The sequence below is a fragment of the Sciurus vulgaris genome, assembly GCF_902686455.1.
Source record: "Sciurus vulgaris genome assembly, chromosome: 11".
NCBI classification, from domain to species: Eukaryota; Metazoa; Chordata; class Mammalia; order Rodentia; family Sciuridae; genus Sciurus; species Sciurus vulgaris.
In genome coordinates this window covers 130,103,455-130,119,031 of record NC_136472.1, presented here as the reverse complement: position 1 = coordinate 130,119,031, position 15,577 = coordinate 130,103,455, and the positions used below count along the sequence as shown (strand labels likewise).

Sequence of the window (15,577 nt, the reverse complement as noted above, 5' to 3'; positions counted from 1 at the left end):
ATGGATGGGACTGAAGACTCTCATGCTAAATAAATAAGCCAGTCCCAAAAGTCAAATGTTGACTGTTTTCTCTAATATGCAGAAGCTAATCCAAAAGAAGGAGAAGATAAAAAAAAAATTAGAAGAAAAATCAGTAGAATAGATACAGGGGAATGAAAGGAAGGGCGGAGGGATGGGATAGGGAAAGATAGGGGAATGAATCTGACCTAAATTTTCTATGTATACACACGAATATACCACAGTGAATCTCACTATCATGTATATCCACAAGACACTAATTTTAAAAACTATCAGTAAACAGCAGAAAGACCAGTAAAGTAGAAGGAAGGGAACAGGGGGAGGGAGGAGGAGAGGGAAAGGGGAAGTACTGGGAACTGAATTAGAACAAATTATATTCCCTGCCTTTATAATTGTCAAAATGAATCCTAATGTTATGTACAACTAGACCAATTAAAAAAAATAGCAGCAGACCCTATATATCTTGTGCATACTCCCAGTGCCTTTTGATAAAATAAACTGGAGCAAACTGAACTTCTCCCCAAAAGATCTTCATCCACTTCCTCACTCCCTCCCACTTGAGAAGACCAAGTCACCATTCAGATTGAGGTTGTTGCTGAGTACCTATAACAGACCGAAAAAACTCTTGAAATGTGGTATACTCAGGTGTGTAGTCTCCATTCTCTCTCAGCAGTGCCCCATACTCTGAAAAATACAGAAAATTTTGTTGTTTTCCCCAAGAAAGTCCCAGCTTCAGTTTCTTTCCCCAGGAAGAGAGGAGAGTTTGGTACTGAGTAAAAGATTCTTAATTCAGCAGCTCTGAGGAGAAAAAACAAAAAAACTTGGGATACTAGATAAGAAAATCCCACATTCTTGTTGTTCAAACTGTTTACAGAGACATCTGTAAAGCTTTGCAGGGCTTTCAATAAGAAGCAGACAGTCCCAGTCCTTGGGTGCCCCTCCAAGACCTGGTTGAGAGCCCACGGTCCTCTGATCCATTGGTTTGTCCTTCCTATCCGATTTCTAAGTGAACTCTCTTCTTTCATTCACTCTTTCTAAGGAAGGTGTCTTAGTAAACTTGTGGACACATTAGTGGATACCCAAAGCAACTGTGTCTGGAGAAAACGTCAAAGACAAGGGTCTGTACAACGGATGAACAAGATTAGGCTACTAGTTTCTCTGCGTGAAAAGTCCCTGAAAGCCCAGATCCTCATGGTAGGTAAATTTTAGTACTGTCAAGAACAAATATCTAATCCTGAATCCCCAGCACATGTTAATGGCAAAACAGATGAACAGTTCCAGAGATTGTCTTTGGGGGCCTAACCTAAAAAGCTTCGGTCTCCAATGTGGCGGTGGCATATGTTGAAGACAATTCTGTGGGTCTGGTACTTGCCATAACTGGTGACAACAGGGTAGTAAACATTCAAATGTTGAGCTCCACCCATGAAGCCAAAGTTGGTACCACCATGGAACATATAGAAGTTGAAGGAGAACCTACGCTTGAACATTTCACGCACGTCCTTGAGTAGCACTGCACAGAGGCAGGGAGAAAAGGCAAAAAAAAACGGGGACAGAATTGAGTTTGAGAGAATTTATAGACCCTCGTGGATTTTCAAATCACCTAGTCCTAAAATGTTCAAGATCCACTAAAATCTCAGACCCAGAAAATGTGAGATGATTGAAGATTCATTCCAATCCATTCAATAAAGGATTAATGGAGTTATTTCAAGGTTGGTTTTCATAACCCAAAGACATTTATTATCTTTTTTCCTCTGGGCTTAACTTTTGGGAGGATTTTTTTTCTAGCATAAACTGCACATATGATATATATGCTTGTGACCTTTAGTCTTAGATACATATATGTTCAGTTTATTGTTCTGAAAGTCTTACTTTTAACCATGATTGGTCTGAAATCATAGCACTTTAAAATCCATTTTAATGATCATCAACGATTCTCCAGAGAGGACTGGAGAATCAAGATCGGATAATAAGGGGCCAGGTAACTTCCTCCCTTCATCCAATTCCCCTATTGTCAGAACATTCATTCTGATCACTTTTATAGCCTCAATAAATATAATTAGAATGGAAACTTAAAAATTAAATTTCAATTACAATGATATCTTGGATGTCCATTCTCTGTGGTCATTCTACCTTCAGATGTCTGCTTAATTACGTTAATGTTTATAAAGCTATGGCATGTAGGAGTCTTACCCCTGAATCTCAAATACACTAATCAGAAGACACAAGCAAACAAACAGATCAGTGCCATCTGTGTCACATGTTCTCTGAGAAAGGAACTAAGGAGAACTCACCAGGTCCATCTAGACTGTGGTGGGCAACACCCCATGAGTCAAAAGAGGTCACTGTGTATACCGTCATCATTATAGGGCTACGACCCTGAGAAAATCCAAGAAACACATTAGAAAATTTTTATATAACTTAGAAGCCCCTGCTTAAAAGGGAATTGTAAAGTCTAGTTCTCATACCCCTTTGCAACTCAGAGTATCCTATCACTGCTCATAAACTCTGAGTTCTCTTCTCCCATTCTCATATCACTTTTCTGTTCTGTTATTCCTCTTGTAATTTCATTGTTCATCTTACCTAAGGTTTGGTTAAATCAACTGCTATTTCAACATTGCCCTTTCTGGAACATTCTAGAAATAGAATCTGAAAACTTCTAGAAATAGAATTTTTCTCATTCTCTTCAGTGATCACAGTAGAGGTCTAGTAAGGAAATAACTGACATAGAGCACTAAAAATATTCAACAAATGAATACTGAAAATGGTGAATTCCCTTAAAAGGGAATTCCCCATTAGAGTTTTGGGGATGTGGCTTAGTGGTAGAGTGCTTGCCTGACTGCATGAGGCCCTGGGTTCAATCCCTAGCAAGAGAGAGAGAGAGAGAGAGAGAGAGAGAGAGAGAGACAGACAGAGAGACAGACAGAGAGACAGACAGAGACAGAGAGAGAGACAGAGAGACAGAGAGAGAGAGAATTCCCCCAAATCCCAGTTTATTCATACATCTTCTAGTGCTCACTCTTCCCTTGCCATCATAGTGGACCCTCTAGTTCCTTTCTTTCCAGTCCCTGGGGATTTGCTAGTCTCTCTATCCCAGCTGTATTCTACAGTTGGTCATTTCAATTCTGCTCCTTCTAGCACTGTAAAGTTAATCTGTTCTTTGAATTTCTGCTGTCATTACCATCACAGTCTCCAACTCTGGGATACTTCCACTGGAACCTCTACAGTATTCATGCTCACACCTGAGCTGCCAACTTGATCCACCACATATTTATATAGTTTCACCTTATCTTTATTTCTGCCTGGCAATCTTTAGATTTTTCAAATTTTATTAAATTCCACAATAATGTTCTCAATTTTTTAAGATTACTTAAACTGAGACTAAATGGTTCAAACTCCTGCAACTTCCTCTCAGTCTCACAGGATTCCCAAATCAAAGTGCTATGGTCTTAATGTTTGTGAACCTTCCAAATTCTTAAGTTGAAATCTTTGCCCTGAAGGTGATGGTATTTTTAAGAGGCCGGGCCTTTAGGAAGTGATCTCATGAAGGATCAGTGCCCTTATGAAAAGAGGCCCTACAGAGCTGCCTTGTCTATTCCACCATGTGAGGACACAGAAAAAGGTGATATCTAAGAACCAGGAAATAGCTTTCACCAGATATCAAATCTTCCAACACTTTGATCTTGGATTTTCCAGCCTCTAGAACTAAGAGAAATAAGTTTCTATTGTTTATAAGCTTCTCCATTTGTGATATTTTGTTATAGTTGTCCAAGCAGACTGAGACTCACAGTTTTTTACATTAGAAACTTTTTTTTAATTGTTTTTTTAATATATTATTTCTCACTTCACTTAGGCATTGCCTTCTCTAAATATTGGACCATCTTAATTATTCTAATGATAAAGAATTCTTTGCCTTGAATTGTATAGAAGGAAATAAGGGTAGGGGATGGGGGGAAGGAAAGATGATAGAAAGTGACAAACATCATTACCCTACATACATGTAAGATTACATGAATGAGGTGACTCTACACTGTGTATATCCAGAGAAATGAAAAGAAAGTTGTACTCCGTTTGTGTACAATGAATCAAAATGTATTCTGCTATCGTGTATATCTAAATATAATAAACAATAAAAAATAAATAATAATAATAATATTTGCCCACATCATCAATTTCCAGGCACCACCTGCAGCAAGTAATAAGAATGTTTACTTAATGTAGATTGAGAGTGTCTCTGACTTATATCCCCCAAATTACTAAGGAGTTAATTAATGAATGCTGAATATTGGAGGAACTATTATGCTGGGCATTCTCTTTTGATATAAAAGTAAATTCTAAAGTTTCTTTCAATTCTAACATTTCCAAAGTCTTTAATGAAAAAAATTGATTTTATTTATTAATGATTTCTTAGTTTCCTATAAATCTGCAAAGTGACATTATCAAAAGGACAATTTGAGAGCTTTACAACTGTAAAAATCCAAGAAAAGCCCATTTTATTCAATAAAATTCAAAAGCCTATACAAAAAAAGTCTTCTTTGCTACTTGAGGCAGTTCATTTCATTTTTGGAGAAATCAGATTGTTAAAATTATAATCCTTATAATGAGCTAATATGTGTTTTTCATTAATTTTTGTCTCATTGAAACTAATTTTGCTATATGGAATTAAAAAGAATTTCCCTTTCATATGAAAGTACTCTAAACTTTTGGAGATGCCCATTAAATGAGTCTTATCTTTAACATGACACTCATTCCTATTTCTTTTAGTTTATTTTTAGATAATCTCTAAACCATGTCGGCTAAAAGTATTCCGCTTTGCTAAAATGTCACCTAAGACATGATGACTCAGCAGAAAAAAATACAAAAACCAAAAAAATGAATGCTTCAAATGTGTTCTTACAGTATGGAGAAATGTGATGATATCATTTCTGTCAATAAAACCCAAGTTTTAAAAACTATGGGTAGTAGGTGTCACAGATTTATTTAGGTGAAACATAACTTCCCAAATCTCTTACATGCAGCACACTGTCAAGAACACATTGTCAAGCTGGATAGCTTCCTTTCTGCATTTTTGTCCCTAGAATTTTCATCTGGACATGTCCATCTTTTCTTTTCTTTTTTTTTTTTCTTTTTCATTACTGGGAATTAAACATTGAACCCAGGGCCTCACACATGCTGGGTCAATGCTCTATTAGTGAAGTACATCCCTAGTCCTTTTTATTTTCTTTTGAGATAGGATCAAAGTTTCCCACATTGGCCTTGTCCTCCTGATCCTCCTCCCTCAACCTCCTGACTAGCTGGGATTATATGTATGTGCCACCACGTTTGGCATGATTTGTCCATCCTTTCTCAAGAGATTATCAGTCAGAACAAAGATAGTAAGATGACATTCACACATAGTGAGTAAATCTAGATATGGCTGGGGCTGGGGAGATAGCTCAGTTGGTAGAGAACTTGCCTTGGAAGCACAAGGCCCTGGGTTCGATCCCCAGCACCCAGAAAAAAAAAAAAAAATCTAGATATAGCCTCTACAAGGCAAGGAATGTGTCTTTCTGACCAATGTATACCTAGAGCCTAGTGAAAAAACTGACTCAAACAGTCAAAAAGAAAAAAGTACTCAATTCAAATTTCTAAATTTAAAACCTATAATTTCTCATCTAGTTCAGGTTTTTGCTACCTTTTAACTATGTGGGTTCTACCTTGTCTAATTTAGGGAAGAGTCTCTTTAATGGAAAACAGACACAAAAAATGTAGGGGGCTCAAAACCTCTACTTTTTCCTTATATTCATTTAATATTATATCTGCTCTCAAAACTGTGTTTCATGTGTTCACTTTCTTAGTCAAGTGTAAGAAATGCACTGGAAACAAATTACAGTGGACTTTCTATAGCTGTGGGCTATGGACCTGGTACTGTGAGCATGTGAATTTGATTCAGCTGATCCTAAAACCACCTAGACTAGGCATTGATTAAACTTTTAACTGAACCAATAACTGCTGAGAATTCCCCCAACTAAAGAGCTAACATTTTGCATCTCTAAAATGTCCTTACCTGAATTGAAGAGAGTTCTTTATAAGTTTCTTTCTTTACATTCTTCATGTGGACAGTGATCAGCACTATGGTGGGAAAGGAGAAACAGTGCATAGTTCTGCTGTGACCTGGCTGAGAACCGAGGGTTTGTCACACCCCTCTACCAGGGTCCCCAAACTACAGATGACATACTACCAGAACCAAGTTGGAGACCTGGGTTCAGCACCTCCTACATGTACAACTCTCAGACATTTCATTTGGTGACTAACAATAAAGATATGATCCCACAATAAAACCCACATGTAATATACAAAGGGCTTTCAAAGAAATTCTTTCTCTTAGCATTTATAGTGAATTTGAAGTAATAGGGCAGTTCAAATAAACTACCATGTGATACTGATGAATAGACAGGCCTAATGAAGAAATTCAGCTCAGAAAAATAAATCACCTAAGACCTAAAACTTGACTCTAGGTATCTTGACCTCTTTTGGTGGCTTGAAGGAGTTGTTTGGGGTTGAGACAAGGGCCTTCTAATACTAAGTATGTCCTCTATCACACAGGGCCACAATCCTATGCTTTTTCTGTCTTCGTTTGTCTCTGTGTTACCTTTACCATGTCCTACATATCAACCTGTGTTTGTTCCTTGTAATCCATATCCCTCCCAACTTTTTTTTCTTTCAGTTCTGTTAGGAATTAATTCCAGGATTTTGCACATGCTACAGTCATCCTCCTGCACTGCTTGATTTTCTGAATTTATTTACCCCAAGAGCTCCCAGGGCTGGGTTCAGGGCATTGCTATTTTTCTGACACTCACCTGCTCTGTTTCTCAATCAGAGTGATATGATAGCATTGGAGACAACCTTTACTCTGATCCCAGTCAGAACCCCTTCTGGACTACTAAGGGATTAAGGAAGATGGAGTAAATTTTCTGTGTTGTTACTGCTCTGGGGACAACAGCCGGTGGGACAGGAAGATAGGGTCTAACCTTCTATTATGGTTTGGATATGAGGTGTTCCCTCAAAGCTCCCGTGTTACTGCAGAAATATAGGCAAAATGATTGGATTATGAGAGCTATAACCAGCCCATCCTCGTCTGAATGGACTGACTGGGTGGTAATATAGGCAGGTGGGATATCGTTGGAGGAGGTGGATCACTATGAGCTCTCCTGGAAGGGTTTGTTTCCTTTGAGGGCACTTCCCCTTTCCGTCTCTGTCTCCCAGCTGCCATGAGTAGACCACTGATTCTTCCATCGTGATGTCCATCATACCCTGCCTTATCTTGGGCCCAGAGCAATGAAATCAGCAAACCCTGGACTGAATGTCTGAAACTGTGAGCCCTCAATAAGCTTTTCCTCCTCTAAGTTATTCTTGTCAGGTGTTTTGGTCACAGCAACAAAAAAAATGATTAACTTACTAACTCAGCTTTGACCTCAACTCCCCACCATTTTCATCTAAAGACTATGAGATTTCCTCATAGGAGATGGGAATGATGAATGTCAGAAGGACTCTTGCTCTTTCAGAATTGACCACCGGAGGACACAAAGTGAAACCAAAACTGTACCATTTTTTATGTGGCCTTTTTCCAGTGTTAGTCCACTATCAGCAGTCATGAGCAGCACGCTGACCTTTCTTTTCTCCAGAGCCTAGGAATAAATTCAGAAAGGCAAATAGACTCTCCCTGGTTCCATGGAATTGTTTCTTTACAGAAAAAAAAATATGATAACAAAATACTAGAATGAGGTTGAAGCATGGAAAAGAAGGTCTAATTCTTCATCCAACTTCTTATAATTTAGAAATTTAAAACAGGAATATCATCTCTGCCTCAGTCACAGAGCCAAAGTGACAACTATAAGTTCATAGAAGAGGCAGTGGAATTATTTACATTCACCTAATACAGTGCTTTCCCTAAGGACCTAAATTCTGGATTTTATCAGTATGTCAGAGCCTAAGATAAACATTCTTGTCCCCACTGTCATCCAAATTAACCAGGTCCCATGGGCCAAATTCACACATACCTCTGCTGTTTTCAATGGGCAAAGACAGGTAAGTTGTTGCTAAATCCATCCATAGTCACATATTTTGCTGCATGAGCCCTTAATGTTCCTACTTTAACTACAATCAGTGCTGGGGAGATTCAAAATCAAAGATAGCAAGACTTATCTAATTTGGGGGTGAAAAACTAAGACCGTGGTCATGGATACTAAGAAAAGCCAAAGGTGTACTTTGTCTTTTGGACCAAGTATGAAATTAAGCGAAACAAAACAAAACAAAACAAAAAATCCTGAAAGAGAAAATGTTCTTGCAATTATCCCTTGAACCCTTTACTGGGTACTATGAGTTGGTGTAGATCTATGGACTCCTGAAAAACAGGTGAGGCAGAGAAGTGACTCGAGTGAGAAGAGCCAGAATGTCATCTATCAATTACTGTTATCCATCCCATCTTCTGTAGATACTATAAGAATGCAGTACTTCATCTCTAGCCCTTGTGACCAACATGGCTTACTGGCATATCAAAACTAGAAGACTTGAGAATGAAAGGTGATAGCAATTATTCTAGCATCCTGTGAATGTCCTGGACAAATCAGAATGCATGATTCATAATTCATAGGGATAGAAACAGATTCTACTTCTAGGGATGATAGATTTTTCATATCCAGTGAACCTTCCTTCTAATAAAAACTAGACAAGCTGGACAAGATATTTTCTAAAGATTTATTTAGAGATGCTGCATATGTAAGGTAGAATGTGAGGGGCCCATATCCTAGAGAGAAAAGAAGCTAGTATTTGGTACTGCTTTTCCCATGAGCCAGAGGCTCATTCCTAAAGTATCAGTTGAGAGTCTGAGAAATTTAGAAGGGTTTCCAGGAGTATTATAAGACTTGGAGGAAAAAACTGCAGTTTGGGGACCACCATAGTAGAGAACCATGAAAAATCCTAGGCTTTTCAGCCAAGACCTGAAGAGCGATCCCCTAGAAAAAGGGGTGGACTATAATTCAATTTCACAAGGACAGCTCAGTTTCAAATCATTGCAAATACCTGTCAGAAACAAAAATGAATCAATCCAGGGGGTGACAAAAGGCCTCAAATGGTCTCATTGTTCTCATAAGTTAATGTCTGACATTCAATAAAAAAGTGATTAGACATGCATTAGACTATACTTTATGGAAACAATAAGAAAAATTACAAAGGAAACAGATCCCTGAGACTTAGGTTTTGAAATAGATATAATTAATGTGTTCATGGAATTAAAAGAAAAAATGACAACTCTTGGCAAAGAACTAGAAATAAATAATCAAAACAAAATCAGAAAATCATACCTTTATTGGTTGGTGTTTTTGTGATACTCAAGGACCAAACATGATTGGCACTTTTCCTGGGTTCCCTATACTGCTTGGCAGATAAACAAGTTTGCGCTAGATAAGATCTTTCAAGGAAATTTTATCTAATATACATAGTGATTTAAGACATGTACATTCAGGGAGCCATGTGACTATCATGATCCTCCCTGGTACAAGAGAGATTGATTTAATAACCGCTGGTTTTCTCTTTGTAAATAGAGACAACCTCCCCTCTACTGGGAATCCAAAGATAATGTAGGCCTTAGGCTAATGTGCATATTTAAAAGTCATCAAGCACTCTTCAACTAGAGCAACAGTCAGGTATATCACAAGGAAGATGCTTCAGTTTGAGAAAAAAAGGAAAAGAAATTTAAAATGTCTCTTTTTCCCTTCTTATTATCTAGAAAATATAAATATATTTATGTTTTATGGTACTATTCTATAATATATATATTGGTTAGATAGAGTGTGATTTTACTATTGAGGCAGGAGAAAGAGTTAAAATAGGCAGATAGGACAAATGGGCTCCTCCAATGTCAGATTTCTAGGTAGCAGGCTTGAGAAACTACAGACATAAAAAGTCAGGCATAATCAAGGTCAGAACAATTCCTGTGTAAGCAGGAAACTGATAGTGAGATATACCTTGCTGAGTGCAGAGATCCCTGTCCAAAAAAAAGGGCATGATACCCTGATTGGATGAAAGTATGTGTGAAGAGCTTTTGGACACTGAATTCCTTACTCAGGATTGGGTCATGGCTAGCTTCCTTAACTCTGGAGATTCACATAAACCCCTAGAAAACAGATACCCATTAGCAACCCTTTCTTGGGACCCATCCCCCTTTGGGAATTCTGCTTTCTTTTCTTTCCTTTTCTTTTTTCCTTTTTTTTTTTTTTTTTTCTTTTTTACTGGCAATTAATCCCAGGGGTGCTTATTTTTATATTTTATTTAGAAACAGAATCTCGCTAAGTTGCTGAGGCTGCCTCTGAACTCACAATCCTACCTCAGCCTTTTGAGGTACTGGGATTACAGGCATGCGCCACTGCACCTGGCTCTGCTTTCTTTCTATTACTCTAATGATTCCTGTTACTTTGCTCTCACCCTTGTGTCCATGGATTTCATTCTTCAAATTCATGAAACAAAAAACCCACCCAGTCCTGCTTGATGCTGCATCTTTTGGGGGCTCATCCAGGATCTATGGAAGGGTGAGTAAAATGGACCAATGATTCACTGCCTTTTCTGGGAGCCCTAAGCTCCATTCAAATGTTTAGTCCTCTTGCTCTGAAATTTATAAAAACAGGCATCTGTCAGTCACTTAAGCTTCTTCACAGTAAAGGAAACAATAACATGAAAAGAGAGCCTACAGAATGGGAAAAAGTTTTTGCCACCTGCATCTCAGATAGAGCATTATGAATCTCCAGGATACATAAAGAACTCAAAAACTTAACACCAGAACACATAACCCAATCAATAAATGGGCTAAGGAACTGAACAGACACTTCATAGAAGAATAAATATGATCGGTCAACAAATAAATGAAAAAAGTATTCAACATCTATAGGTGTTAAAGAAATGCAAATCAAAATTACACTGAGATTCAATATCACTCCAGTAAGAAAGGCAATTATCAAGAACACAAGAAACAATAAATGTTTGAGAGGATGTGGGGAAAAAGGTATACTCATACCCTGCTTGTGGGACTGCAGATTGGTGCAACCACTATGGAAAGCAGTATGGATATTCCTCAGAACACTTGGAATGGAACCACCATTTGACCCAGTCATCCTACTCCTCAATTTATACCCGAAGGACTTTAAATCAGCATACTACAGTGACAACTGCAACATCAATATTTATAGCAGCTCAATTCACAATAGTTAACCTATGGAACCAACCTAGATGCCCTACAACAGATAAATGGATAAAGAAAATGTGGTACTTTTACACAATGGAATACAACTCAGACATAAAAAGAAATGAAATTATGGCATTTACCAGTAAATGGATAGAACTGGAGATTATAATGCCAAGTGAAATAAGGCAGTCCCAAACAATCAAAGCCCAAATGTTTTCTCTGTAAGCAGATGCTAAATCACAATAATGGGGGTTGAGTATGGAAGATTAGAAGTACTTTGGATTAGACAAAGAGGAATAAAGGGAATGGAGGGGAATTGGGAATAGGAAAGACAGTAGAATGAATCAAACATTACTTTCTTGTGTGCATGTATGAATAGGCAACCAATGTAATTTCACATCATGTACAACCAGAAGAATGGGAAGTTATACTCCTTATATGTATAATATGTCAAAATACATTCTACTGTCACATATAACTAATAAGAATAAAAAACAAACAAATAAAAGCCTTAACAATGTTAAAAAAAAAAAAAAAAAAAAGAGTGAATAGCCAGTCTACAAGATTCAGATAACAGGCTTCCTGGGCTGGCAGGACCAATCCCCCTTTGCCTAGGTATTAGAAATGTCAGTCCTAATTTGCTTCAGTTTCCTTTCTGTGAGAGAGAATTGGTGTGTGGGACAGAGGAAGGCTTGAGACAATTGAAGGCAAAAGACTGGGCTGATTCCTTGGTGCTGCACAAATGTCTCATATCCTGAGTGTGACACTGGTAGCTCCCAGGAGTACCAAATATCAACCTCTATCTGTCTTTTTGTTCCTTGCTTCCAGCTTCTGACAAACTTGACCTGATGGTGGATAGGCCCCTCACCTGAAGACTGACAGATCATGAGACAAAGTCTTGGCCTGATCCAAGGTCTTTGGGGGAAAGAGATGACTTGTTAATTACCAGAGCATGAGTCAAACAGTCTCTCTCCTTCTATGTCTCTTGCCTATGTATGCCCTCGTGTGCAGGTTACTACTACTCTATGTCCTAACTACTCTATATGTCCTACTGACCCTCAATTCTTTCACCTTCTCTCTATCAAGTGCCTAAATAAAGTCTCTCTATGAACCTACAGGCTTTTGACCACTTTCTGGAACTCAAATCACAAGCCTGTTCCTGGTGTTCACATCTTACACAGGGAGATTATAAAGATAGAGCTCCCCTGGATTCAAAATTAAGCTGCTTTCTCTGGAATTCCACAAGACATCTTTTCCTTTGTATTGCCCCTTATCTTGCAGGGAAAAAAGCTCTCACATAATTACAGCAAACTATACTTTATCTCACCTAGTTCAGGGAGCTAGATTATTTGCATTTCTCAATTGGGGACATCACCCAGAGCACTACCAGGCTTGCCTCTCATTCAAATTGAGCAGCATTCAAATATGATACCATGGTCCTGTGAGTTTAAGGATCCAAAAGACGAAGGGAACATTTAAGACAAAGTTTAAAGGCACAAACAGCTGGTAAATACCCTCCTCTAACTCCAGTAATTATTAATAAGTTAATATCCTTCATTCTGAATGAGGCCCAGTTTTCCCTCCAAAAGGTTTTCAACTGGTGGTGGGCTCAGCACAAATAGACCAGGATTTATCATAGGAGACAAATAACACATCTAAGGGTGTCATGATTTCACAGGGTTACAAGTCACACCTTTGTAAGGGCAGATAAATTTGGAAGCTTGCACCTTTTTTGGCTGCCCACAGAAGAGGGAGAGATACCATGTGATGTCCTGGGCACAGCTGAAACAAGGGAGATGACAGGGAATGCCTTGTTCTCCTTTTTTGTCTTTATAGATGTGAAATACTCCCTCAAAGGGTTTTAAGCCATATGGGTCAGAACATATAACCCAGCAGGCTTCAATCCTTTCCATAGCCACTCATGGAAGAGGAGACCAAAAATACTAGGATATACCTGTTTTGAAAATTTTGGATCAACTTGATTCTCAAGACACTGAAAAAGAAATGCCTGATATTTTTCAGCACCCAAGCCTGGCCCAGTTACCAACTAGGGGATGGGAAAACGGCCTCTGGAGAGAAACATAAACTTTAACACCATCTTACAGCTATATTTGTTTTACAAAAAGGGGGAAATTGTCAAAAGAGCTCTATGTATAATTTTTTTGCCTTTCATGCTCAAAATGACTGCTTTCCCTTTTCCTTAGCTGCCTGCCTAATATTCACCTGGAATGTAAGCTGAATGAACAAGTGCCCAAACTGACTTGAGACAAAAAAAAAAAAAAAAAAAAAAAAAGAAAGTGTCACTTTTAAATCAAAGCCGTTATGGGATATAAAAGACTGTCTTCTCTTCTGTTATACTCTGGGATTCTGCTCTTTCCCAAGTTCCTCTCTAAATGCTAGAGAAATAAGAAAATAGGAAGGGAATCTGGAAAGTCCAGCTCTACCAGGTCTCTTTTGAGGATGCCTAAGAAGTTCACATTCTGCTTCAGGGACAACTTAGCTGGCATTGCCCCCAAATAACAGGACTCAACTTCAGGAAGCTGACAAAACTTGCCCAGCAACGTCAAGGAAAATCCTAATTGCCACATGGTTTTCTCTTCTCTCTAGATGGGCTCAGGTAAGGAAAATGAAAAAGATCCCATATATATGTTTTCTTTTTCTTGATAATCTTTTCCTAAGGACTTCATGGATTCCTACATTATTTAAATATCTGGGCTAATCTAATCTGATCCAAAAGTGCAAAGATGTATGTGGTCTTTTCTACAGTAATTATGGCTATGCCAATTTCTCAAAGCCTCTGTCTATTGCTGAGCTCAAGGTTTTTCTTATGAATTCACCTTTGGTCTTGTACCAATTAGTCTTGTCTGGTCTAACTTGAGTTTCTAAACCCCTGTTTTTTTCCTGTTATTTGTATTCAGAGACCAGTTATCCAAGAGTTAACTTTCAAATACACTAGAAAAGGAAAAGAGAGTGTCTCCTTTGAAGAGTCCAAAGGAGGGAGAATAAACAGTAATGATGATGGAAGTGAATATGTCCCCATGGAGGACAAGTGGACAAATGATCCTTTGATATCAGCATCCCCATGGCTCACAGACTCTATTCTTAACATCACCAACTGCAAGTCCCTTCCCATGTCTAAGTCATACATTAAAAGTCTGTGACTGTGCTTCTCAAATTCTAAAAGACAACATATATATGTGTCTATTAAATACGTTTTTATAAATTGTTGGGTCTTCACTAAAAAGCAAGGTGACTAAGAGAACTGTACTTACATGTGTTGTTCTACATGCAAGGAACAAAAAGAAACCAAGTTGTGTTTTGATGAAAAAACTATAAGAAAAGCATAAAGTATTTCATCTTATTAGAAAGGAGTAATTTGTCTAACTTCAGAAATTTCATAAAGATTGTTTCAGAATGTATAATTTAAAAGGTCAGCAACTACAAGAGGTATAAGAACATTATAAATATGAAAATATACCTTAAGAAAAATTAATAGGGAAAAATAAATGTTCCTAAAAGATAAAGTATCTTGTAGAGTAAAATAATTTCTTATCCTAAAGTAAATAATATTTTTGCCCAAAGTTCTTTTGAAATAAAAGACAAAATTAAGGATATAAACAAGTTATAGAGTGTCTAAGTAAATTACAAATGGTTCGTGAAAGGTAAATCTCAAAAAGTTTGTGTGTGATTAAGTTAAAATTATTTAAGGATTTTTTGTTTCTCTAAGGTCAACTTTTACTATACTAATAGAAAACAAAATCTATTTCTCTATGTTTAAAAACAACAAGGTTCCCTAAATCATTGATCTGCTCTCATAGCGACAGAGTCTTCATGCTTTGAGTATAGTCCTTGCTCCTCTGATACTGCATCTTATTTTAAAACTGACATGAATTTCTTTCTTTCTCTTCTCCATCTTCCCCTCCCTATAACTGGGGGAAGGGAGATTACCTTTATTCCCTTTCTGAGCTGAGTTGTCTATCCTTGGGCTCACACACCAGAGGAAAGAAGTAATTCAGACTTCAGTGTTGCCAAAAGATCTAAAAAATGGTTCTCAAAGCTGCAAATAAATTATGACCCTGGACAGGGGGCAACTGAAATGTAGGCATTAAATCACCTTTTTAAGGGATCATTGTTCCCTGGGTAGTTGGTCATCTATATTTCTCCTTTGCTAACAAAGAAAAAAACTTCTTTTTCCCTTTTCTCAAAACCTTGTCTTAATTATTGGACTGACATCAGGGAGAAAGTAAAGACCAATTTTTTTTAGAACATTATCAATCAAGTATGTTTTGTTCTTGTTAATTTTACTTTATAGCTGTTACCTGTTAGTGTTTTAAAGAAGAACTACTT

General features: G+C 37.7%; 1 protein-coding gene across 1 annotated transcript in view; it reads right to left on the bottom strand.

Moving 5' to 3' along the window:
* Nucleotides 1-15,577, bottom strand: part of LOC306638779 (beta-galactosidase-1-like protein 2) — a 62,031-nt gene that overhangs the window by 21,861 nt on the left and 24,593 nt on the right. Inside the window, 5 exon segments of the mRNA XM_079102110.1 lie at nucleotides 622-702; nucleotides 1,391-1,528; nucleotides 2,310-2,394; nucleotides 6,062-6,126; nucleotides 7,601-7,682. Of these exon segments, the coding sequence (XP_078958236.1) occupies nucleotides 622-702; nucleotides 1,391-1,528; nucleotides 2,310-2,394; nucleotides 6,062-6,126; nucleotides 7,601-7,682 (451 nt within the window).